Source organism: Schistocerca cancellata, chromosome 1 (assembly GCF_023864275.1).
Source record: "Schistocerca cancellata isolate TAMUIC-IGC-003103 chromosome 1, iqSchCanc2.1, whole genome shotgun sequence".
In the NCBI taxonomy this organism is placed as follows: domain Eukaryota; kingdom Metazoa; phylum Arthropoda; class Insecta; order Orthoptera; family Acrididae; genus Schistocerca; species Schistocerca cancellata.
In genome coordinates, this window is record NC_064626.1 from 36,855,710 (window position 1) to 36,881,409 (window position 25,700).

General features: G+C 46.8%; 1 protein-coding gene across 1 annotated transcript in view; it reads right to left on the reverse strand.

Annotated features, from left to right (window-relative positions):
- Positions 1–7,076: 7,076 nt before the first annotated feature.
- Positions 7,077–25,700, reverse strand: part of LOC126088476 (putative cyclin-dependent serine/threonine-protein kinase DDB_G0272797/DDB_G0274007) — a 130,401-nt gene continuing 111,777 nt past the window's right edge. Inside the window, exon 2 of the mRNA XM_049906621.1 lies at positions 7,077–7,534. Within this exon, the coding sequence (XP_049762578.1) occupies positions 7,077–7,534 (458 nt within the window). The remainder of the gene's footprint in view (positions 7,535–25,700) is intronic.

Genomic DNA, 25,700 nt, shown 5'->3' on the forward strand with positions numbered 1-25,700 from the left:
CGACACACTATGTGATCAAAAGTATCCGGACAACCCCAAAAATATCCTTTGTCATATTAGATGCATTGTGCTGCATTAGACATCGTGAGAGAGAGAGCAGAATGGGTCGCTCCATGGAACACACGGGCTTCGAACGTGGTCAGGTCATTGGGTGTCACTTGGGTCATACGTCTGTACACGAGAGTTTCACACTCGTGAACCTCCCTAGGTCCACTGGTTCCGACATGATAGTGAAGTGGAAACGTGAAGGGACACGTACAGCGCAAGGGGGTACAGGCTGGCTCCATCTGTTTGACAGAGACCGCCGACACTTTAAGAGAGTCGTAATGTGTAATATGCTGACACTATCCACACCCTCACACAGGAATTCCAAACTGCATCCGGATACACTGCCATTACTATGACAGGTGGGAGGTGAGAAAACTGATTTCATGGTCGAGCGGCTGCTCATAAACTACTCATCACGCCAGAAAACTCTAAACGACGCCTCGCTTGGTTTAAGAAGAGTAAACATTGGACGATTGAATAGAGGATAAACGTTGTGCTGAGTGACGAATCACGGTACACTATGTGGCGATCCGATGGCAGGGTGAGGGTACGGCGAATGCCCAGTGAACGTCATCTGCCAACGTGTGCTGTGCCTGCAGTAAAATTCGGAGGTGGCAGTGTTACGGTGTGATCGTGTTTTTCATGGAGGGGTCTCGTAGCCCTTGCTATTTTGCATGGCCCTATCACAGCACAGGCCTACATTGATTGTTAAAGCACCTTCTTGCTTCCCACTGTTCAAGAGAAATTCGGGGATGGCGATTGCTTATTTCAACACGATCAAGCACCTGTCCATAATGCACGACCTGTGGCGGGGTTGTTACACGACAGTAACATCCTTGTAATGGATTGGCCTGCAGGGTCCTGACCTGAATCCTATTGAACACCTTTGCGATGTTTTGGAATGCCGATTTCATGCCAGGCCTCACCGACCGACATCGATACCTCTACTCACTGCAGCACTCCGTGAAGAATGGGCTGTCATTCCCCAAGAAACCTTCCAGCACCTGATTTAACTTATGCCTGCGGGAACGGAACCTGTCACCAATGCTAAGGGTGGGCCAACACCATGTTGAATTCCAGCTTTACCGCTGGAGGGCGCCACGAACTTTTAAGTCACTTCCAGCAAAGTGTCCGGATACTTTTGATCACAGTGTATATTTCTTACATCTAATTATTAATAGCGTTGCACTTCACACGACCAATAGGTCGGAAAGCGCACCGCTCTAGTATTATAGCATGTATGTGCCGAACTGTGTAGCATTAGGAGTGCATGTGTGTATGTTCTCTCTTACCAAAACCTTCTTGGTACTGATCCTAGACACTAGAACGATTTACAACTGATAGCGCAGTTTATTTGCGTAAAACGACTCAAACTCTGTACGTCTGGAGTTTCATCATGCTAAAAACAACAAGTTTGTTGTTCTGATCTGTCTATTGCATCACAACGCTTTCAGATCTACTACTATACATCAATAAGGGAGTGCTAACGTCCTCGATATGGGTGCATCTGGAGGAATCTTGTGCACTTTTATCAGTGCCGTAAGAAAGATTGGTGTGGAACAATAGTTACGGGCTCGGGTCGCTCTATTCCTTCAAGAGACGGGGCATGTAGCAGTCTACTTCTGGTCAGCTGCATATTAAATCCGTGATAGTGCTGCAGGGAGGGTCGGTCAAAGACAATGTGAGGTCTTTCAGTCTCTAACTTTATCCTAAGAATGTGGGAATGCCCCGTGACTTCCATCTGCAGAGGGGAAGATCGTAAATTACGCACTATGAGCGAAGTGCTAGAAATATGTAGATCGCTGTCTGGTATACTTTGGTGTAAATGTTAGAGATTTAACAACGAACGCATTACCTACATTTGGAATCAAGCATATGGTCCTCGCAAATTAGTGGAGGGGCAGTTTAGTGATTATACAGAAACTATGAAGCATGCTGCCGCGTCGTTGGTTAGTGGTGAAATTACGATAAAATAAGATAAAATAGCAACATCACGTCGACGTCTCTGACTCATATTGAACAACCTTTATGCCCATGTTCTATTCCTAATCCGTTACGTACAGAAACAATTCCATACGTCTTTCTTGCATTAAAAGCCGCAAATTTGCACCTGGTGGCCAAACCTAGAACTAGTTTTTTTACAGCGTAAATCGGTTCCGTTTTATTTCATTACAATATGTTTCAAATTTCGCTATCATCCGATAATTACAGCCCTCTGACTACCTGTACTTTCATTTGCGCCCAGTACTTTATTTCGCTATGGGACACAATACACTAACTACGCAAAAAGACTACGTCAATTGTTGCGTGTTGTGAGTAATGTGTGGAGACTTATCCCAATATGTTTGACACAAATGAAAATGCACCTAAACTAACAACAAAACGAACCTAGCAATTTCATGGTTGGAAGTGCGAAGTCAGGACGGTATTTTAATCCCTTGTTCCTCATCTTAAGAAATACATATCTGACAAAATACATCAGCAACACTAATTAATTATGAGTATTTTTTCCACGTATCGTGATGAAACATAACATGTAACTGCAGTAATTCAGCTACTTCACAATCATTTCTTTGACGCTGCATATTTTCTGCCGTTTGTAAAACTGCAAAAGAACTAACTGGATTGTAGGTTCTTTTTTTGCCTACTAATTCATATGTACCCCCTTCAGGAAATCTACAGTTCTTCCTGCATGTTCATTCTAATACGTCTGTAATCTGTAAGTGGAATTATTGTCCTTCACTAAAGCAACAAATTCGTTGCACTTCATGTACGGTCGCTAGCACAGTGCACGAACTTTTCCAGCGTGTGTTGAACTTCGACTCTAATAAGCATGAGCGGAAGCCACTTTTCTTCAAATGTCCTAAGTGCTGTTATAGAATGAGCAACACAGAAGGCTTTCACGATTTTCCGGAACTTATTTTATTGGAAGCTGGTCAGAGACAAAAAATCATGCAACATGTCCGGCGAAATTTATTATCAGTCATCCTCTCTTGTGCGACTTTCATAGTATTTACTTCCGTCAGCTTAACGTCCGTGAATTCAGTTATGAATAGAACGTTTTCACAAGAGCCCAATCTGTGCGTATGTAATGTGCTGTGTTAAATAATGCACCTTTTATACGAATCAGTCCACGTATATTAACCGTGGTAGACTTTATTAATAACTTAATAACAGAACGTCTTGTACAGTTACGGACTGCAAGAAGCCTTTTCTTTGACATGCATACTTACAGCAGAAATATTTGACGTAACATCTGAAACGCAGACTTCTCGATAATTTGCACCTAGATGAATTAATTTTTAGCCAATTTTTTGGAACTGTCATCAGAAACACCTCTCACCTCTAAAAGGTGTCACCTCTTTAGTACACATTGCAACAAACTTCGCTTTTGTCTTTTATTTGCTACCTACATTCCTGAGATTTCTTACAACTGTGTATCTTTAAATGAATTGTTCCCGACTGGAAACACAGTAACGTTGATCAGTTTACGCGTGACACACATCCTGTAGAATTTGTGGTTTAGTTTACACTAATATTTATTCCTTACTTCGCTTTTTGGACCATCCCGTTTCCTCTACGTTTACGCATTGGTTTCAGTTTTACTTGTTACTGCAAATACTTCCTCACGCTGCATGATTACAAATAAACCACGAATGAGAAGCCTGTGCTGGATGTAGTTGCGCAGAGATGAAGGCGCGTTTAACGTTTTTGGAGTGAAACACACATGACTCTGCCATGGCCTCTACGCTCGGCCACTGTTGACTGGTGCGGGCAAGCTGTCCAGGTAGGCTGTGCTCAGCACACGTCGCATTTTGTGCTCGATTACTCACTCATGCAGGACTAGCCCGCCCCCAACATCGTGACAGTCTACACAACGCACGTCGCGACCGACTACGTGATTTCAGCGCCGCCCTGCTCCTACAGCTGGTTGTGACGTTCTGTTCTACGCGAAACCGTTTAGTATTCCACAGGAAAAGAATTGGGATTTGGCTTGGCTGTTCGAACTAATAAGGCTAGAAAAAGCCGTGGTAAAGCTGTGGGTAAAGAAATGGCTAATGCAATGGACCAAATGCACCTACTCTTTGTTACTTACGGATCTGAGACCCGAAGAGTATCTGAATTACTTAAGAATGGATGAAAAATGCTTCTGAGCTGCTGAACGTCGTCAAACGATAGCCACATACGATTTTTAGCCACTGGCAGATTTTACGAGGACCTCAGATTCAGCGCAATTAATCCCCAAAATTATTATCTAAAATGATTGTTGAAATCTGCAAGGTGATTCATAGTTGCTTGAAGAAATATTCGTGATAAAGCAGAAGCGAAATGAAAATTAAATTCTGTTCATATAAACTTTATGAATTTATGTTCGTATGTGATTTTAATAATGTTCGCTGTAAGTTCAAGAAACTCATTTCACATTAGAATGACGACTGCAAATGGCGGCGGCGCATATTATGTAATAAATTCAGCAACATATTCATAAGACATGAAGCACTTAACAGTTGTTAGAACTCAAGAAAAATCCTTCACTTTGCTCTTCATAGCAGAAGGGGTGACGATAGGTTGGATTTTTGTAACACTTCTTATAATGAACCAAGTGGATTTCATGAATAGAAGTCCGTATACTGTCTAATTCGGTTTTTAGTTTTCACCATCGATACGTGTCGGAAACAAAATAAAAATCCAGTCATCTAAGGTTATCTGACGTCATTTCCAGTGAGTATTGGAAGTAAAGCCAAGAAACAGACAGACGACTAACGGTTATTCACAAAAGTCAATGTTTTATTTTCTCTGTTTGCCATACGATACTACTACAGATTCGTTAAAAATGAAAGAAGCACTTCATTTCGTACCCCTCTATTGCTATACTGCTAGCAAGGCATGTCCCACAGACATCTGAAGACTCAGAAACGTTCCAGAAATTGTCATAAAAATGTCGTCTGCCTCGCACACTGCCGTGTTAGCCACATTCTGAGTACACTGAACCCCGCGCTTAGTGACTGAAGAGAAACTTGTCGGACGGCTTGCACGACAAACTACACAATTTGTACGGCGAATGGGGTCGCGGGGAGAATTTCCGTGATTTCCCTGAATTGCATATTGGAAATGTCGGGATGGTTCCTGTGAAAGGGGACGGCCGACTTCCTAGTCCACCCTCCCATAGTCCGAGCTTGTTCTCCGTCTCTAATGGCCTCGCTGTCGACAGCACGTTAAACTCAAACCTCCACCCCCCCGTTACGAAATTGGAATTAATTTTTGTCCAGATCTACGGAACCACAATTTGTCCACGTAAATTGGTGTCACTAAGAACCTGTGCTCCATACTTTGGGAACAATTGTCCACTTTTCATCCGGAAGTAAATAAAATTAGCGCCAGAACGAAAAGATTTATCCAGCTGCACTGGCTATCAAAGACCAGGCAAAGCAAACAGAGGCATCTCAGCGTCGGGAAGCAGGAAATACGGATTTGTCAACGGTTTAGGGTCTATATGAACAATAGCGGCGTATACAAGGCTCCTACACACACACCAATTTATCGGATGACGGAATGACCAAATTGGTCGCAGCCTACACACGTCCGAACCGACTGTACTCTGCGATTACAGTGCCGTCCTGTTTCTTTTATCTTCAATTACTTTCGTTTGTTTTACGAGATCGCGCCTGGTTTTTCACAGAAATAATAACGGGGTTTGCACTGGCTGTTTTAAAGGTAAGAAGGGAAAAAGCAGAAGGAAAGCTGTGGGCAAAGAAGTGGCCAATGCAAAGTAAGAAATTCACCCATGTTCAGGCTGGGAGCTTATAATTTTCCTGATTATTTAAGAAGGGGTGAATCATGCATTTCGGAGCTGCTAGACATCATAGACCAATTCTTAAGTGAAAAATAACAGTCCTGAGGTGTGCTAAACTCCCAGGAGAGATTGTTAGCTGTATTACGATTTCTCGCTACTGGCGGCAGATCTAAGATTCAGTACTGTCATCCAGCTACAATTATAAACTAACGTTATTCCTGAAACGTTCAACATGATCCATAGTTGACAGAGGTAATAAATCATGATAAATTAAAATAAATAAAACAAAAGAGTTTCATGAAAACGTTATTAATTTACTTACGGATGTAGTACAAAATATGACCTCATTTCATATTAGAACAAGAAAGACTACACATGACGGCTTCGCGCATCATCTATTAAATACGATACGTAAGAAATGAAACATTTAGCGACTGTTAGAATTGTTGGGTTGGGTTGTTTGGGGGAAGAGACCAAACAGCAAGCTCATCGGATTAGTGAAGGAAGTTGGCCGTGCCCTTTCAAAGGAACCATCCCGGAATTTGCCTGGAGCGATTTAGGGAAATCACGGAAAACCTATGTCAGGATGGCCGGACGCGGGATTGAACCGTCGTTCTCCCGAATGAGAGTCCAGTGTGCTAACCACTGCGTCAACTCGCTCGGCGTTAGAATTGTAATAAATAAATAAAAACTAAAGAGTCCACACTTTGGTCTACAGGGAAATTAAAATCTAAAAACAGAAATAAAGATCGACAGACTTAATCTCGTGTTGCACGTAGTGAAACCATTATTGATTCGTTAAGAAATGAAATAAGTGTCATCCCTTCTATCTCTATTGTTATACTCCTCGCACGATGTGTCGCGAAAACATATGCAGTCTTTGAATTTCTCTGAAAACTTTGTCCTTAAAGTTTCGTCCGCCTCGGACGTCGAAATGTATATTAAAACAGTATTTAATTCGTAGAGCTGTGTCAAAACAGGAGTTATACTCTTGCGGTTGGCACGATCGCGCTACACACGGCAATTTCTTGGGTCGGTTGTCGACTGGTCGGACGCGCCCCACATCCCGACAGTGAAAGTTCGTCGGTCGGTCAGTCAAAACACCGACACACAGCCAATTTGTCAGACGGTCGGTTGGTGGGGTGCCTCGAGAGGCGCTGCTATCGAGTCCCATGACCTGCCTGACGGCTGCAACGGATGACACGAACAGCTGAGGGTTATTCGTCTTACTTGATTAGAGAAGTACAGATCGAAATATTACGGCGTTGTTTTGTTGGTGAGAGGAGTTTTGTTGCTGCTGCTGTTTTGAGTTTTGTTGCTGCTGCTGTTTTGAGTTTTGTTGCTGCTGCTGTTTTGAGTTTTGTTGCTGCTGCTGTTTTGAGTTTTGTTGCTGCTGCTGTTTTGAGTTTTGTTGCTGCTGCTGTTTTGAGTTTTGTTGCTGCTGCTGTTTTGAGTTTTGTTGCTGCTGCTGTTTTGAGTTTTGTTGCTGCTGCTGTTTTGAGTTTTGTTGCTGCTGCTGTTTTGAGTTTTGTTGCTGCTGCTGTTTTGAGTTTTGTTGCTGCTGCTGTTTTGAGTTTTGTTGCTGCTGCTGTTTTGAGTTTTGTTGCTGCTGCTGTTTTGAGTTTTGTTGCTGTTTGCGCGCGAGAGGAGGAGAGCTTTTGCTGTACGCGCGCGAGAGGAGGAGAGCTTTTGCTGTACGCGCGCGAGAGGAGGAGAGCTTTTGCTGTACGCGCGCGAGAGGAGGAGAGCTTTTGCTGTACGCGCGCGAGAGGAGGAGAGCTTTTGCTGTACGCGCGCGAGAGGAGGAGAGCTTTTGCTGTACGCGCGCGAGAGGAGGAGAGCTTTTGCTGTACGCGCGCGAGAGGAGGAGAGCTTTTGCTGTACGCGCGCGAGAGGAGGAGAGCTTTTGCTGTACGCGCGCGAGAGGAGGAGAGCTTTTGCTGTACGCGCGCGAGAGGAGGAGAGCTTTTGCTGTACGCGCGCGAGAGGAGGAGAGCTTTTGCTGTACGCGCGCGAGAGGAGGAGAGCTTTTGCTGTACGCGCGCGAGAGGAGGAGAGCTTTTGCTGTACGCGCGCGAGAGGAGGAGAGCTTTTGCTGTACGCGCGCGAGAGGAGGAGAGCTTTTGCTGTACGCGCGCGAGAGGAGGAGAGCTTTTGCTGTACGCGCGCGAGAGGAGGAGAGCTTTTGCTGTACGCGCGCGAGAGGAGGAGAGCTTTTGCTGTACGCGCGCGAGAGGAGGAGAGCTTTTGCTGTACGCGCGCGAGAGGAGGAGAGCTTTTGCTGTACGCGCGCGAGAGGAGGAGAGCTTTTGCTGTACGCGCGCGAGAGGAGGAGAGCTTTTGCTGTACGCGCGCGAGAGGAGGAGAGCTTTTGCTGTACGCGCGCGAGAGGAGGAGAGCTTTTGCTGTACGCGCGCGAGAGGAGGAGAGCTTTTGCTGTACGCGCGCGAGAGGAGGAGAGCTTTTGCTGTACGCGCGCGAGAGGAGGAGAGCTTTTGCTGTACGCGCGCGAGAGGAGGAGAGCTTTTGCTGTACGCGCGCGAGAGGAGGAGAGCTTTTGCTGTACGCGCGCGAGAGGAGGAGAGCTTTTGCTGTACGCGCGCGAGAGGAGGAGAGCTTTTGCTGTACGCGCGCGAGAGGAGGAGAGCTTTTGCTGTACGCGCGCGAGAGGAGGAGAGCTTTTGCTGTACGCGCGCGAGAGGAGGAGAGCTTTTGCTGTACGCGCGCGAGAGGAGGAGAGCTTTTGCTGTACGCGCGCGAGAGGAGGAGAGCTTTTGCTGTACGCGCGCGAGAGGAGGAGAGCTTTTGCTGTACGCGCGCGAGAGGAGGAGAGCTTTTGCTGTACGCGCGCGAGAGGAGGAGAGCTTTTGCTGTACGCGCGCGAGAGGAGGAGAGCTTTTGCTGTACGCGCGCGAGAGGAGGAGAGCTTTTGCTGTACGCGCGCGAGAGGAGGAGAGCTTTTGCTGTACGCGCGCGAGAGGAGGAGAGCTTTTGCTGTACGCGCGCGAGAGGAGGAGAGCTTTTGCTGTACGCGCGCGAGAGGAGGAGAGCTTTTGCTGTACGCGCGCGAGAGGAGGAGAGCTTTTGCTGTACGCGCGCGAGAGGAGGAGAGCTTTTGCTGTACGCGCGCGAGAGGAGGAGAGCTTTTGCTGTACGCGCGCGAGAGGAGGAGAGCTTTTGCTGTACGCGCGCGAGAGGAGGAGAGCTTTTGCTGTACGCGCGCGAGAGGAGGAGAGCTTTTGCTGTACGCGCGCGAGAGGAGGAGAGCTTTTGCTGTACGCGCGCGAGAGGAGGAGAGCTTTTGCTGTACGCGCGCGAGAGGAGGAGAGCTTTTGCTGTACGCGCGCGAGAGGAGGAGAGCTTTTGCTGTACGCGCGCGAGAGGAGGAGAGCTTTTGCTGTACGCGCGCGAGAGGAGGAGAGCTTTTGCTGTACGCGCGCGAGAGGAGGAGAGCTTTTGCTGTACGCGCGCGAGAGGAGGAGAGCTTTTGCTGTACGCGCGCGAGAGGAGGAGAGCTTTTGCTGTACGCGCGCGAGAGGAGGAGAGCTTTTGCTGTACGCGCGCGAGAGGAGGAGAGCTTTTGCTGTACGCGCGCGAGAGGAGGAGAGCTTTTGCTGTACGCGCGCGAGAGGAGGAGAGCTTTTGCTGTACGCGCGCGAGAGGAGGAGAGCTTTTGCTGTACGCGCGCGAGAGGAGGAGAGCTTTTGCTGTACGCGCGCGAGAGGAGGAGAGCTTTTGCTGTACGCGCGCGAGAGGAGGAGAGCTTTTGCTGTACGCGCGCGAGAGGAGGAGAGCTTTTGCTGTACGCGCGCGAGAGGAGGAGAGCTTTTGCTGTACGCGCGCGAGAGGAGGAGAGCTTTTGCTGTACGCGCGCGAGAGGAGGAGAGCTTTTGCTGTACGCGCGCGAGAGGAGGAGAGCTTTTGCTGTACGCGCGCGAGAGGAGGAGAGCTTTTGCTGTACGCGCGCGAGAGGAGGAGAGCTTTTGCTGTACGCGCGCGAGAGGAGGAGAGCTTTTGCTGTACGCGCGCGAGAGGAGGAGAGCTTTTGCTGTACGCGCGCGAGAGGAGGAGAGCTTTTGCTGTACGCGCGCGAGAGGAGGAGAGCTTTTGCTGTACGCGCGCGAGAGGAGGAGAGCTTTTGCTGTACGCGCGCGAGAGGAGGAGAGCTTTTGCTGTACGCGCGCGAGAGGAGGAGAGCTTTTGCTGTACGCGCGCGAGAGGAGGAGAGCTTTTGCTGTACGCGCGCGAGAGGAGGAGAGCTTTTGCTGTACGCGCGCGAGAGGAGGAGAGCTTTTGCTGTACGCGCGCGAGAGGAGGAGAGCTTTTGCTGTACGCGCGCGAGAGGAGGAGAGCTTTTGCTGTACGCGCGCGAGAGGAGGAGAGCTTTTGCTGTACGCGCGCGAGAGGAGGAGAGCTTTTGCTGTACGCGCGCGAGAGGAGGAGAGCTTTTGCTGTACGCGCGCGAGAGGAGGAGAGCTTTTGCTGTACGCGCGCGAGAGGAGGAGAGCTTTTGCTGTACGCGCGCGAGAGGAGGAGAGCTTTTGCTGTACGCGCGCGAGAGGAGGAGAGCTTTTGCTGTACGCGCGCGAGAGGAGGAGAGCTTTTGCTGTACGCGCGCGAGAGGAGGAGAGCTTTTGCTGTACGCGCGCGAGAGGAGGAGAGCTTTTGCTGTTTGCGCGCGAGAGGAGGAGAGCTTTTGCTGTTTGCGCGCGAGAGGAGGAGAGCTTTTGCTGTTTGCGCGCGAGAGGGGACGAGTTTTTGGTGTTTGCGGGAGGGGACGACTTTTGCATCAAGTTAACAGCCATGGTAAGTGAACTCTGATATTTCTTGTAAATTGTATTTTGCAGGGATGTTATGTTTTGAGTAAATGACAGTGTTCCTTTTTTAGTTTATTTTCTTGTAAACATGTTATTCATGTAAAATTAAAATGGCCGATATTTAGATATCTTTCACTCATTAAAAGTTTTATCTAATACAACTTGTATAATAGCTTGCTCATTGCAAATATTTTTTACAGTAAACACCAGATATCTTACATTATTTTGCCTGTTTCGACTCGATAGATGGTTTTTTTTTTCGTCAGCCGTGGCTGTGCTGTTTATTTTTGCATTAGAGGTTTTTCTTCCGTCATCTGACTTCAGATTTCGTATCCATCCAACTCAAAAAGATCCAAGTGAAGAGTGTGAGAATGAAAGTTTGGAAACCCACCAAACGTCACATAATACGTTTTCAGAATTTTCAGGAAGAGGACAGGGAATGCAAATAGAATTCCTTGTCTGTGATAAGTTTACGAGCAGGTCATTGCTTCCTGCAGTGGGAGAAGAAGTTTGTGTGTTATGTTTCCAGTAACTATTTCGACCAATAACGGACGATTCTTTCTATTAATTTAGAGTGTTTTCTTGTTGGTATTTGGCCATTGTTAGATAGTGGTTGGTAGGTGTCGTCGACATCTGTTTACCGTTGTTGGTCATATTTTTGTACTGTGTCTGGAGAGTTTTAGTTTGTTTTACTGTGGCCTTCCTGTTAGATATGGTAAGTGAAGGTTTACGAAACGGGTTTTTATGATTTCAGTGTTTTTGTCACTATAGGCATTCTTTTTTTTTTGCCATAATGACCAAGCGAAATATGCGCTATTAGTTTTCGGAAATGTGTGTGGGTATCTGGTATCGAGGGTTTCGTTCGAGCAATACAGGTCAAGCGAAGTTACAATGCCACTGGTTTTTGTTTTGCGTATTTGGATTGTGCTTACTGTGTAGAATTTCGTGTGCTAGATTTTTGGATTAATATTAGTCTGGAAAGTTATTTTCTTACAGTCTTTTGTTCCCACCGAGAATTTCTACTTATCGTGGTTGGCCCGTTAATTTGAGCTTTTAGTACTCATTACTACGCATGTTAGTTAAGTTTGTTCGCGGATGCAATGAGTGGCACTATGAGGGACATTCTTTATGCTTGAAACCCACATTGCCTGTATTTTCATATCATGGGTCAAAGCAGACAGGTGGGATCGCAACCTTTCGGTAATCCCGTAAACAGTGCTATGCATTTTTGTCATCTACTGAACTCACTGTGTTTGAAGTCCATGAATTGCATCCATCCTGATTCCGTTGTAATGAACAGCAGAACTATACTGGTACATTACAATGTGTGTACATCCTGTTACTTTAAGCACAAGGTTTGCAGTTTTAGTTCTCGTGTTCTATAACTTGCAAGTAATAGGTAGGAGTGAATGTAACGGTTACTGCTCTACTAGATCGAAGGTATGTTCTAGACGTTCAAGAAAACGGAGGAGGAATGGAAGCGACTGCCGATTTACTTCGATACACAGCTCTCAAGGGACATGTTCGAAGAGTTCATAATGAGTAGAAAGATAGTGCACATCAATTTTTTTTCCTTTCATTGGAACTTTGAAGGAAGCATCTTAGGAAAAACGTGAACCTAAAAGGGGAAAAATAAACACCTCAGGGTACACCAAATAAAATTCATAGAATCTTAGCAATATGCCAGAATGCCTCACATGAAGAGAAAGAAGCCCAGTATTTTGTTCTGATGTTTGAAGAGTCAAAAGGGTTTTCGAAAATTGAAAAAATATCGTCATTCGGTACTATTTAGGTGGTAACTTACACGAAACGTTCCTAGTCTTTGAACCCGTAAAAACTTGGTCGCTTATTCTTCGTCGGCCTACATTAAGAAAAAACTACCAACTGTCATTTAAATTTCTGTTGCAAAATCACATGGAGCTGCACCTACAAGTGATTTTTATGCACGTATTCAAGCTGTTTTAAGCAAAGAAATGCCACAAGCCACCTACACACATCCTTTCAAACAAAATAATACCATCTTTATTCAACAAAAAGATTAGTGGGTCCTGTCCGCGGTTCGTGGTCTTGCGGTAGCGTTCTCGCTTCCGCGCACAAGGTCTCGGGTTCGATTCTCAGCGGGGTCAGGGATTTTCTCTGCCTCGAGATGATTGGGTGTTGTGTGTTTGTCATCATAATTTCATCCTCATTCACTCGCAAGTCGCCGTAGTTGCGTTAAAGAACTTGCGGCGGCCGAACCGCCCCGCGAAGGCTCTCCCAGCCACCAGTGCCGTATGCTCATAATTGGGTCCTAATTACATACAATGTACTGATTACCAAGCAGCATTTACTATTCTTTTATCTACTAAATATTAACTACAGGATGGAAAGCTAGCTACTCTATGTTCAAGCCTACTATTCAACCTACTATGCTAACTACTCTACCAAGCAACGTCCTGCAGCGTTAAAAGTGTGCCAACAAAATACAAACTTCTCTTGGCCGTGTCCACTGAGCTAATTCCAGTGGGCGTGCCATTTGCACTGGGCTGGCCTTAACTGGAAATCGCTGCAGGTCTTTCAAAATTATCCATAAAAACTATTTTCTACCAATGAATCCTAACTACTAGGCTCAAACAGTGCGGTGTCTAATTTGGCTAAGTTCACACGCACCCCCTAATCCAGGACGTGGCGGATTCCAAAGGTCACGGCGATCGGCCAGTCCGCACCCCGGCGAAGTGGTATGGCTGTGGGATGTCGATTCATTGCTCGCCACTCACTCTCTCCCTTCGGTATTCATGCAGGACCTTGGTGGATACCTCGATGCGAATGGGCACGACGTTGCGGACGTGTGTGTCTTGTTACGTCGTATCAGGATAATTCCTGTGCAGCGTTTGGTATTCAAAGGACGTTTGCATGGCGCATATTTCACGACAGTGTGCCCACAATTGTTGCAAGAGTTTCGTACGTAGAGTCATAATTTATCGTTGACCGGAAGTGTGTCAAACTTCTGTATGAATCGTTTGTAGCCAAGCCCCGATGCATGATCAGTAACCCAGTTGTAAACTGGTACAGTCATGTCTTAGTACTGGTACCGCCAGTCCTCGTACCAGCTGCTTCTTTGATGTATTCAAGTGTCTAAATTTGAAACTCCTTTTCTGTTCCTGAAGTACAATATTCGTGTTCCACACTCGTTTCGTCTTTAATCCGAAAGATGTTCTCAGTGACTTTTCAGAAAAATACAGTCTTCATTTAAAGGAATGTTTATCAGCCATTAGTGGGTGCGTCTGACAACTGGATAGAGATTGATAGGTGAGACTCAGGTGGTCGCTCTTGGGTTTCCAGGCACACTGTAATCAGGCTACTCTCGCATTGTGTGCCACCCTTATACCTGCATTACACCATAAATTTGCCCCAAGATCTTTTGTAAAGGTGATGTACGAAGCTGACAAATGAAATCCTTTAAAGTCCAATAAAATTCGTAAACGTTGGATTTGGCATTTGGCGGGAGCTATCCATCGTTCAGGAATGACCAGCAGACTAGTGGAAGTGTTAGGGCTGTGAAAGTGCATTGCAGAATGATAGCACAGTGCCTGATCCTTGCATGTCCCTGCGGCAAGTGTACGAATACAGCAGAAACTATAAGAGGCGCAACTATATTTTTTTAATTTCTTGGCTTTCGGAACGTGCACATACAGCCAACCAAACACAGGAAATGTTATTACAGTTGGTTTCGACAGTTCATGGAAGGCATTTGAATTCGTGTCCTGGTACGATGTAACACAGGATTGACAAGTATCGGATTCGACATAAAACAAGATTTACGATCAGTACACGAAAACGAGTGAACAGGACGAAAATCGAACACAAGACACACAGTGCTAGTATGCTATAAAAGTTCTTGCGCTAACAGAAGAAATAACTCGCCATTGGCACAAATTTGGGATATTGCCAGTCAGTCCACAATAATGACTAACAATGAAATGTTTTTTGTATGTTCTGACAATTGTTTCAAAAGCTTCGAAAGACAAATGTTTGTACAAGTCTATAAGTTCTGTCTACACAGAGCAGAACAGCAGAACAGTTAACAAGAACTAAAGTGTTATTACAGCCACACGCATTGATACACCAGTACACAGGCAAGTACACACAGAACGTACACAGCGACATGAATTTTGAGACTGAGCATTCCATATCCTGCAGAGTAGCAGATACAGTCAATAGAGCTTTGGTCTTCTGGCATTCTCAGTACATTAAGCAATAATTAGCAACTGGGAGCTATTTTCTGATGCTGGCACTGTTATCTAATTCGTACGGCAGGTTGTATGTTGCTACAGCGTTCGATGTTAACGGACTTCGGAGGCTGACTGGGAACACATGACAAAGAGCCCGAACATTACGTCTAAGGAGGTTGATGTGATACATGCCCAGAGGACATCGTAGAAGTGAGTGGTTGGATGACACTTCTCGAGTCGATGCAAGTGTTTGTTGAACTTTCAATGTTTAATTTTCAGCCATACTGTAGTTGTGATACCCTGGAACACACTGAACTGTTGGCTGAACTAACGTGTGATCGCTTTTGATTTTCGATGTCTGTGACCATTCCTCTTACCAGTCCAAAGACAATCGATTCGTGAGCATGGGTATCATATCTTTGAGAGGGAGCTAATCATATATATAGTAGCTCCATTAGCTGCATGCCTCGGTACTTGCTTTGCACGGCCGTCTACTTATTGAATTCCAGGTATCCTAGAGTGGCCTTTCATCGAAACCCTCACGATGTTGCGACGGTTTTCCTGCTCCCGAAACAACGTTTGCAACTGCTGCGACTGTGGGGTTGGTACAACTATTATGATCGTTTCAAATCCGGGATGCAGGCTGTCTGCTGTCTACGTCTGTGTGGAAAGAAGGGCTTCCAAAATGTTGGTAACGAAGCTCCGGTGGGTTCTTTAAGTTTTTCGCCTAGGGTAGAAAATCAAGGCACTACCTACAGCTACCCAGTAACTATGTCTACATATGGTGAATGATGGTAAGGAAGCTTTCTGCAATCTCTTCCATACGTTTTTCGACTAGCGTAGAAAATCAAGGTGGTATGTACAGCAACGTACTAATTACCGGGGCTGTAGTAAATGACTTTGATGACCTTTTGCTAAGCTCTTCCATCCTATATGTACCTTGGTGCAGGGATTGGATATGCTAACCTTGGACGAGTTGCCACACGTTATTTAAGTACTTTGGTTGTTTGTGTAGTCTGCAACTTACTGGAATCCGGCAGTAATATCTCATCGTTGCACTAAATAATGAATATTCTTCCTCCTGAGACATTACTTTTATTTATAGACATAACCGATACCATGTATAATCTCAAATTTCTCATAGGTTAAAACTGTATCAGCTGTCTCATTACAAGAATTCATTTTATTTTGTATATGTTGTATGTCAGGGTAACATGTATAAAAAAGATTGTGTCACGATTGGTAGTAACAGTTAAAATGGCTCTTTTTGGAAATTATTTGAAATTACAAAATTTGTTGCATACTTAAAATTCGCATTTATTGCACAATCTGACACTAATTATTGATGTCTGGATTAATTTATGAAATGAAATTTTAGTGGTGATTCTTCTTTTGTTTTGCCAACTCTTACTTTATGAAGTCTTTGGGATATTGGGGGTACTGCAGAGTATGTAAGGAGTGGTGGGCATGTCTGATGGAAACTCATGTATTTTATTGAACTTTTAAGCGACAGTGTATTTATTGGTTTAACATGGGAGTGTGTGATTTAGAAGAATGGTATAAAATAAAAGGATGTTCATAGCAAAAGGAAACTGTTCAGTTATTTTCTTTTCACGAACCTAAGAAATCGAAATTTTCAGCTGCAAGAAAGTAGTTTTAGGCAGGACAGCTATCTACTACAACGAGATAATCAAGGTACGTAAAAAATTGCTCTTCTGTAATCTCACTGTTTTCCAAAATTGTACAAAGAATGGAAGCTAATGGTGATGTGTGGGAGTGTGAGATTACAACTACCGGTCGTATCGTAATCTTTCACGCACGTGTTCTGCTTAGAGCTCACTTTACAAGGACATCGTGCTGTCAACGGACAGGTGATATCCCTGATGGGTTACTGTAAAGTGATTTGTTTGCACAAGATTTTTCGTTGCTAGTTAAACTATTAGTAACTAGATATCTTTCAGGCAGTTTGTTATTGGCTGCGTTTGGATCCAGCGAGCGGGCTTATAGATGAAGCTGATAAAGCATTTTTCTTTAGGTTTTGTACTGACAAATTCAGATCATGTTCATGTCAAGTTGTGACTGGATTTAAGAATGTAGATGTGGGGAGGTTCGGCGTGAGCCATTTATCCAGAGGGGAGTCTGAGGGCCTGTTTGAAGTTCTCACTCAGTTCCCCGACTTCTTGGTCAATAAATCGTCCGTCACCAATAGCATCCTTTACAAGAAACGGCTGACCAATTATGTTCCAGTTAGGCAATCCCCGTATCTGCTTTCACTGTGCAAGGCAGGCCTTATGACAGATAGTGGACGAAGTGTTTGAGGAATGAGTAATTAGGCCATCTGCATCTCTTCCTGCCTCGTCCTCGTCAATGTTTCTAGTCCTGAAAGCGTTGTCTGGGTACCGCCTGCTCGTTTTTTATATGCAATTGAATGTGAAGGTTATTTTGCAACCTGTTCCGTTACCGACTTACGGCATTGTATCACCAGGTTTACGAAGACAAAGATTTTTACGGTCTTCAGTCTGAACCAGGCATTTTATCAGATTCTTCCCACTGTAAAGGTTTAACAGAGTTCTATCGGGACTGCACACAGGTGGAGCCGTCGTTTCCCGATTATTGGATAATATCTCGCGAGATCTGAAATTAAGTCTCTTTACGATTATCTGGACGATGGTGTCTACAGCGCTCTCTTCAAAATGGCTCTGAGCACTATGGGACTCAACTGCTGTGGTCATAAGTCCCCTAGAACTTATAACTACTTAAACCTAACTAACCTAAGGACAGCACACAACACCCAGCCATCACGAGGCAGAGAAAATCCCTGACCCCGCCGGGAATCGAACCCGGGAACCCGGGCGTGGGAAGCGAGAACGCTACCGCACGACCACGAGATGCGGGCAGCGCTCTCTTCGAACACCAATATCTGGAGTAGGTCTTACTTCGTTTACGTGCTGAGGGCCTCATAATTAAGCTGTCTAAAGCAAGTCTACCACATAAGGCAGCTGAAAGGTTCAAATTCGATCAGGGACAGTCTAGATATTTGTGTTTTCTGCTTCTCAGAACAAGAAGATAATTGCTCGGTTTTATAGGCATGCTCAATTTTTCTTAAGGAAGTTCGTGCCCCATTTTGCTCAATTAGCCATTCCCTTGAATGACCTACGTAAGACAGGTGCGGAGTATCGCAACTGTCTGCCTATGATGCTGTGAAGACCGCTTTGGCTAACCCCATTTCATACAGTGTGCTTTCCAGAAATCTTTCATTGTGCAGACCAACGCATCTTATTCAGGTGTGACTGCTGTGCTTCTACGAGAGGAGTTTGGATTGAGAGTAAATCTAAGAAAGACGAAGGTAATCACAAGTAATAGAAATGAGAACAGTGAGAAACTTAATATGAGGATCGATGGTCACGAAGTAGCTGAAGTTAAGGAATTATGCAACGTAGGCAGCACAGTAACGACTGACGGACTGGGCAAGGAGGACATCAAAAGCAGACTAGCACTGGCAAAAAGGGCGTTCATGGCCAAGAGAAGTCTACTAGTATCAAATATCGGCGTTAATTTGAAGAAGAAATTTCTGAGAATGTACGTCTCGAGTACAGCATTGTATGGTAGTGAAACATGGACTGGGGGAAACCGGAACAGAAGAGAATCGAAGCATTTGAGATGAACTACAGACGAATGTTGAAAATTAGGTTGACTGACAAGGTAAGGAATGAGGTTCTGTGCAGAGTCGGAGAGGAAAGGAATATGTGGAAAACATTGATAAGGAGAAGGGACAGGATGACAGGACATCTGGTAAGAGGGAATGACTTCCATGGTACTAGTGGTATTATAGGAAGCTGTAGAGGTCGAAAACTGTAGAGGAAGACAGAAAGGAATACATCCAGCAAATAATAGAGGACGTGGGTTGCAAGTGCTACTCTAGATGAAATCGTGGCGGGCTGCGGCAACCCAGTCAGGACACTGATCAAACACCACAGCGAAATAAACAAAAAAGCGACGTCTGCTTGCCGTTTTCGCGGAGTAGCGAGGTGTGTCTCCGAGCTGTGGGCAGATAGGAACGCACAGCGGTTAGCAGCAGATGTGTCTTCCCTACTATACTACGAAGTCTGGACTGTCTTCGGCCCAAGTTGGCACTGTGTAACGAGGGCCGGAGTGGTGTTCCTGCAGGGCCGTGGACCGCCGCAGCTGAGCTCTGGACGTGCAGTGCGGCCTGGCCGCGCCTCCCCTGGGCAGCGGCCGCTGCGTTCTGCCGGACGGCGTTCTGTCACCTCGACAGTTGCTGAAGGCCTGTTCTTTCGCGAAGCGGTCGTTGGCGTGTGCGACATGTTTCTGATACATTGTCCCACGTTTTAATCTCCGAGTTTCGCTTCTCTAGTGTGAACTCGTCCCACACCTGGCTGGGTCTGATTTTGAAGATCATCCTACTTAATTTCTTTTTGCGTTTATTTTACTTTGAGAAAATTTTCCTGTTCTCATCCAGCAAGTGTCAAAAGCATACAAACTGACTACTGTAAAACATGAGATCATTTATCTACTGAGAGTAACTGACATTCCATATTTAAAATAATTGTGCCTAGTCAGACACCTACAGTCACGCAAAATAATGTTAAATCTTTTATACCACATAACAATTAGGCCTAATTGCCTCTAGGACGAATAGAAATTGGAAGAAATTTGGCTTACATATTTTCAAAATGTGTCCATAAGCTATAGGACAAAAGTGACCTGACGAATGACTGGGTTTAAAAATCTTTAACCCTAAAATTCGCAGGGTAATCGCTTTCCAGCTACGTCACTGTACTTTCAAAGACCCCGTAACAGACCACGAATATCAAAGTTACACATCACAATGCCCAACAACTTTGTGCAGTAACCACATCCCTCCGAGCTCGATACAGCAGCTAGAATGGGACACCAGCACAGAAGCTCGATATTCAGTTAATCAGAAGCTGCGGGATGTGCAGGCAGAACTAAAGTTAACGACCAACCCTGAACTGGACTTCAAACCGATTACCAGTAAATTTAATGGAATGCTCACTACATTGCAACAGCCTCATCGGCTGCTAAGAATGATACACCTTTATTATTTACTGAAAATGGTAACAGTTTCTTGCACTAAGGAAATGTCAGTTTGATCAATATTACAAACTTTGCACAAAAGCTCATTTATCATTTACCTCGGGTAGCCTTCCACATATTTTAGGGATGACACACATCAGGGAAAGCAGAATTTGAAGGTTTGTACAGAATGATTTTTTTTTTGTGGTTTTTTGGGGCGCAAAACTGCTAAGGTCATTAGCGCCCAGCCCGTGACTTAAGACAGTAAAAAACCGAATTTTAAAACCAGCAGCAATGGGAACAAAGTCAGAAAATTTGAGAAACTAAAAATAGAAGAATGCTTAAAAATCCACTACAGAAAGGGGGTGATTGTCCCCAAAAAAAGGTTCAAATGACTGACGCCATTTCACTGTCACTAATAAACTGGAAAACGCGGTCGGCGGAGCGCGTGTCATCTGCTAAAATCGACGACAGATCAGGCGATAGCTGTAGACGGGAGCGTAACGGATTAAAATAGGGGCATTCAATTAAAAGGTGTCTTACCGTCCACAGCTGAGAGCAGTGGGGACAAAGTGGGGGAGGATCGCCGCTTAAAAGATGTCGATGGCTAAAACGACAGTGCCCTATCCGGAGTCTAGCTAAAATTACCTCCTCCCGACGACGCGTTCGGGAGGAAGAGGTCCAAGCGCAAGGAAGGGCTTTCACTTCCCGCAATTTATTACAGGGAAGTGCCGACCAATGCGCATGCCATAAATGAGCAACTTGGCGACATAAACCGCTCCGTAGATCGGTGAAGGGAAGCGACCGAATAGCTGGCCGAAGAGGAGAGACTGCGGCCTTGGCCGCTATATCAGCCGCCTCATTCCCACAGATACCAGCGTGTCCCGGGAGCCAGAGGAACGCCACCGAAACGCCCCTCAGGTGGAGCAAGCGCAGACAGTCCTGAATCCGGTGGACCAGAGGGTGCACAGGGTATAGAGCTTGGAGACTGAGGAGAGAGCTGAGAGAATCTGAGCAGATTACGTACTGTATCCGCTGATGGCGGCGGATGTAGTGGACAGCCTGGAGAACAGCGTAAAGCTCTGCAGTATAAACCGAACACTGGTCGGGAAGCCGAAATTGATTTGGGGTGTCGCCAACAATATAAGCACTCCCTACACCTAACGATGTTTTCGAGCCGTCGGTGTAAATAAATGTGGCCTCCGTCATTGCTGCACATAGAGCAGCAAATGCCCGACGATAAACAAGTGTAGGGGTACCATCCTTGGGAAATTGACAAAGGTCACGGAGCAGGCAGATCCGGGGACGGAGCCAAGGCGGTGCTGTACCCCAAGTTGTCCAGAAGGTTTTAGGAAAGCGGAAGGAAAGAGAATGGAGCAGTTGACGGAAGCGGACTCCCGGGGGTAGTAGGGAAGAGGAGCGGCCTGCATACCCTACATCGAAGGAGGCGTCGAAAAAAAGGTCATGGGCTGGATTAGTAGGCATGGAAGACAGATGGCTAGCATAACGACTCAGAAGGACTGCTCGCCGATTGGACAGCGGAGGTTCAGCAGTCTCAGCATAAAGGCTTTCCACAGGGCTAGTGTAAAAAGCTCCAGACACTAAACGTAATCCACGGTGGTGGATAGAGTTTTTTTTTTTTGTGTGGTTTTAGGGCGCACAACTTCAATGGTCATTAGCGCCCTGACTACTCTAAAAATGCACCGCGAGCCACAAGTTGACAACAACAACTAAAAGGAAAAACACAATAAAAGACAGACTGACAGGCATAGGATTAAAAAACTTCATCAAATGTCCTTAGCAAGGTGTGTCAAATTGATAAAACAAAGAACACGAGCAGCTGCTCGTGGGTCATCCGCTAAAACGGCATCGAAAGTAATAGGCAGGTTAAGATCGAGGCGCAGTTGGTTAAGATCGGGACAGGACATTAAAATGTGTCTAACCGTCAGCAAGTGCCCACATGGGCAGAACGGCGCCGGCGCAGCCGTCAGCAGATGGCGATGGCTGAACCGGCAGTGTCCAATCCTTAACCTTGCTAAAACGACCTCCTCCCGCCGAGAAGGGCGTGAGGATGACGTCCAAGCCACGGGAAGAGGTTTTAAGGCCCGAAGCTTGTTGTCGGTAAGTGCAGCCCAATCGGCATGCCACAGCGACACAACGCGCCGACAAATGACCCTGCTAAGATCGGACGAAGGGACACAACAAGAAGCTGTCCGAGGCTGGAGGACCGCAGCCTTGGCCGCGGCATCTGCAGCTTCGTTCCCAGGGATACCGACATGGCCGGGAACCCACATAAAGCTAACCGGCGGACCGACGTCCACCAGCCGCTGAAGAGAGCGTTGGATCCGGTGTACGAAAGGGTGAACCGGGTACGGATCACTGAGGCTCTGGATGGCGCTCAGGGAATCTGAGCAGATGACATAAGCAGAATGTCGGTGGCGGCAGATGTAAAGAACAGCCTGGTAGAGGGCAAAGAGCTCAGCTGTGAAGACCGAACAATGGTCATGGAGCCGGTATTGGAAACTTTGTGCCCCGACTATAAAGGAACACCCAACCCCGTCATTGGTCTTAGAGCCATCTGTATAAATGAAAGTCATGGTGATTAACTTCGAACGAAGTTCCAAAAAACGGGAGTGGTAGACCGAACTGGGGGTGACCTCTTTTGGGAGCGAGCTGAGGTCAAGGTGAACGCGGACCTGAGCCTGGAGCCAAGGTGGCGTGTGGCTCTCGCCCACTCGAAAGGTTGCAGGGAGTGAAAAATGAAGGTGTTGAAGGAGGCGACGAAAGCGAACTCCAGGGGGTAGCAGGGCAGAGACATACAACCCGTATTGACGGTCGAGAGAGTCGTCAAAAAAGGAACGATAAGACGGATGGTCGGGCATTGACAGTAGCCGACAGGCATACCGACAAAGCAGTATATCGCGCCGGTAAGTGAGCGGCAATTCGCCAGCGTCAGCATGAAGACTCTCTACGGGACTGGTATAAAATGCTCCGATCGCAAGTCGTAAACCCCGATGTTGTATGGAGTTGAGGCGGCGTAAGATGGATGGCCGTGCAGAGGAGTATACAAAGCTCCCATAATCCAGCTTGGAGCGGACGATCGACCGATATAGACGAAGTAGGACGGTTCGATCCGCTCCCCACGACATACCACTGAGAACACGGAGGACATTTAAAGAACGGGTACATCGGGCGGCCAAATATGACACATGTGGAGACCAGCTAAGTTTCCTGTCAAAGGTAAGGCCTAAAAATTTGGTTGTCTCCACGATTGGGAGAGCAACGGGACCAAGTCGTAAGGACGGTGGGAGAAACTCTTTGTAGCGCCAGAAGTTAATACAGACCGTCTTCTCGGCAGAAAAACGGAAGCCATTGGCGACACTCCAGGAGTAAAGACGGTCAAGAGAACGCTGAAGACAGCGCTCCAGGACACGTGTACGCTGCGCGCTGCAATAGATGGTAAAATCGTCCACAAAAAGGGAGCCTGATACATCAGCTGGGAGGCAATCCATTATTGGATTGATCGCGATGGCGAACAGAGCGACGCTCAAAACTGAGCCCTGTGGCACCCCATTCTCCTGGCGAAAGGTGTCGGACAGGACAGAACCCACACGTACCCTGAACTGTCGATCCATTAAAAAGGAACGAATAAAAAGAGGGAGGCGACCGCGAAGGCCCCATGTATGCATGTTGCGGAGAATGCCCGCCCTCCAACAGGTGTCGTAAGCCTTCTCCAAATCAAAGAACACAGCCGCGGTCGGGCGCTTCCGCAAGAAGTTATTCATAATGAAGGTCGACAAGGTAACCAGATGGTCAACAGCAGAGTGGCGCCTACGAAATCCACATTGGACATTGGTAAGTAGGCGTCGAGACTCAAGCAGCCAAACCAATCGAGAGTTAACCATTCGCTCCATCACTTTACAGACACAGCTGGTAAGTGAGATAGGTCGATAACTGGAAGGCAAGTGCTTGTCCTTCCCCGGCTTAGGAATCGGGACAACAATAGACTCGCGCCAGCATGCGGGAACATGTCCCTCAATCCAGATGCGATTGTATGTACGAAGAAGAAAACCTTTACCCGCAGGAGAAAGGTTCTTCAGCATCTGAATATGAATAGAATCAGGCCCTGGAGCGGAGGACCGTGATCGGCCAAGTGCGGTTTCGAGTTCCCGCATGGTGAATGGGGCATTATAACTTTCACAATTCGAGGAGCAAAAGTCAGGTGGCCTAGCCTCCTCTGCCTGTTTGCGGGGGAGGAAGGCAGGGTGGTAATGAGCGGAGCTCGAAACCTCGGCGAAAAAGCGGCCGAAGGCATTGGAGACAGCCTCAGGGGCCACAAGGACTTCATTCGCGACCTTCAAGCCAGAAACTGGGGAGTGGACCTTAGTGCCAGATAGCCGGCGCAGGCTACCCCAGACAACAGAAGAAGGAGTAAAACTGTTGAAGGTGCTTGTGAAAGCAGCCCAGCTGGCTTTCTTGCTTTCGTTAATAATACGACGACACTGAGAACGTAATCGTTTATAATTAATACAATTCGCCACTGTAGGGTGGCGTTTAAAGGTGCGTAAAGCACGTCGACGAGCACGTAAAGCGTCTCTACATGCTGCAGTCCACCAGGGGACCGGTACACGACGTGGAGAAGAAGTAGGGTGAGGGATGGAATATTCAGCAGCAGCGAGAATGACTTCCGTGAGGTGTGCGACCTGACGATCGCAGCTTGTGAAGGTTTGATCCTGAAAGTTCGCCCTGGAAGAAAAGAGCCCCCAGTCTGCCTTGGAGATGGTCCAACTAGAGGAGCACGGAGAGGGAGTATGCTGCAGGAGATGGATAACACACGGGAAGTGGTCGCTCGAATATGTATCAGCAAGTGCATACCACTCAAACCGGCGTGCAAGTTGGGGAGTACATATAGAGAGGTCTAAATGGGAATAGGTATGAGATGTGTCCGAAAGAAAAGTAGGGGCGCCAGTATTAAGGCAGACAAGATTGAGCTGGTTGAAAAGGTCTGCTAACAAGGAGCCCCTCGGGCAGGAGGCTGGAGAACCCCAAAGGGGATGGTGGGCATTGAAGTCTCCAGTTAACAAAAACGGTGCAGGTAGCTGAGCAATAAGTTGCATCATGTCTGCCCTGGTAACGGCGGATGACGATGGAGTGTAAACGGTACAAAAGGAAAACGTAAAAGTGGGGAGAGTAATGCGGATGGCAACTGCCTGCAGGCCGGTGTGCAACGTGATGGGATCGTAGTAAATATCATCCCGGACCAGCAACATAACCCCTCCATGAGCTGGGATACCTACCATAGGGGGTAGGTCAAAACGCACAGAGGTGTAGTGTGCCAAGGCAATGTGATCGCATGGGCGTAGCTTCGTTTCCTGGAGGGCTACGACGAGCGGACGATGCAAGCGGAGCAGCAACTTCAAGTCCTCTCGGTTGGAGCGAATGCTGCGAATATTCCAGTGAATAAGTGCCATCGTAAGAAAAGGAAGATGAGAGAAGGGGTCACCTCGAAGGCCGCTTAGGGCCTGGCTTCGAGCGAGCACTGCCGCCGCTATCAGTAGGCGGACAGTCATCGTCCATGGGGTCTATAGGGTCATCGGCCATCTCGGGAGGATGGCCGGGAGGGGGAGCTTCCTCCGCCGGTGAACGGCCAGATGTACGGCTACCGGCGGTGCGGCCAGGCGAAACGGATGACGGCCTGGGGCGGCAACCGCTGGGTGGCGCAGGAGAAGAGATGCGCCGTGGCGGGGAAGGAGAACTGTGCTTCCTATGCGC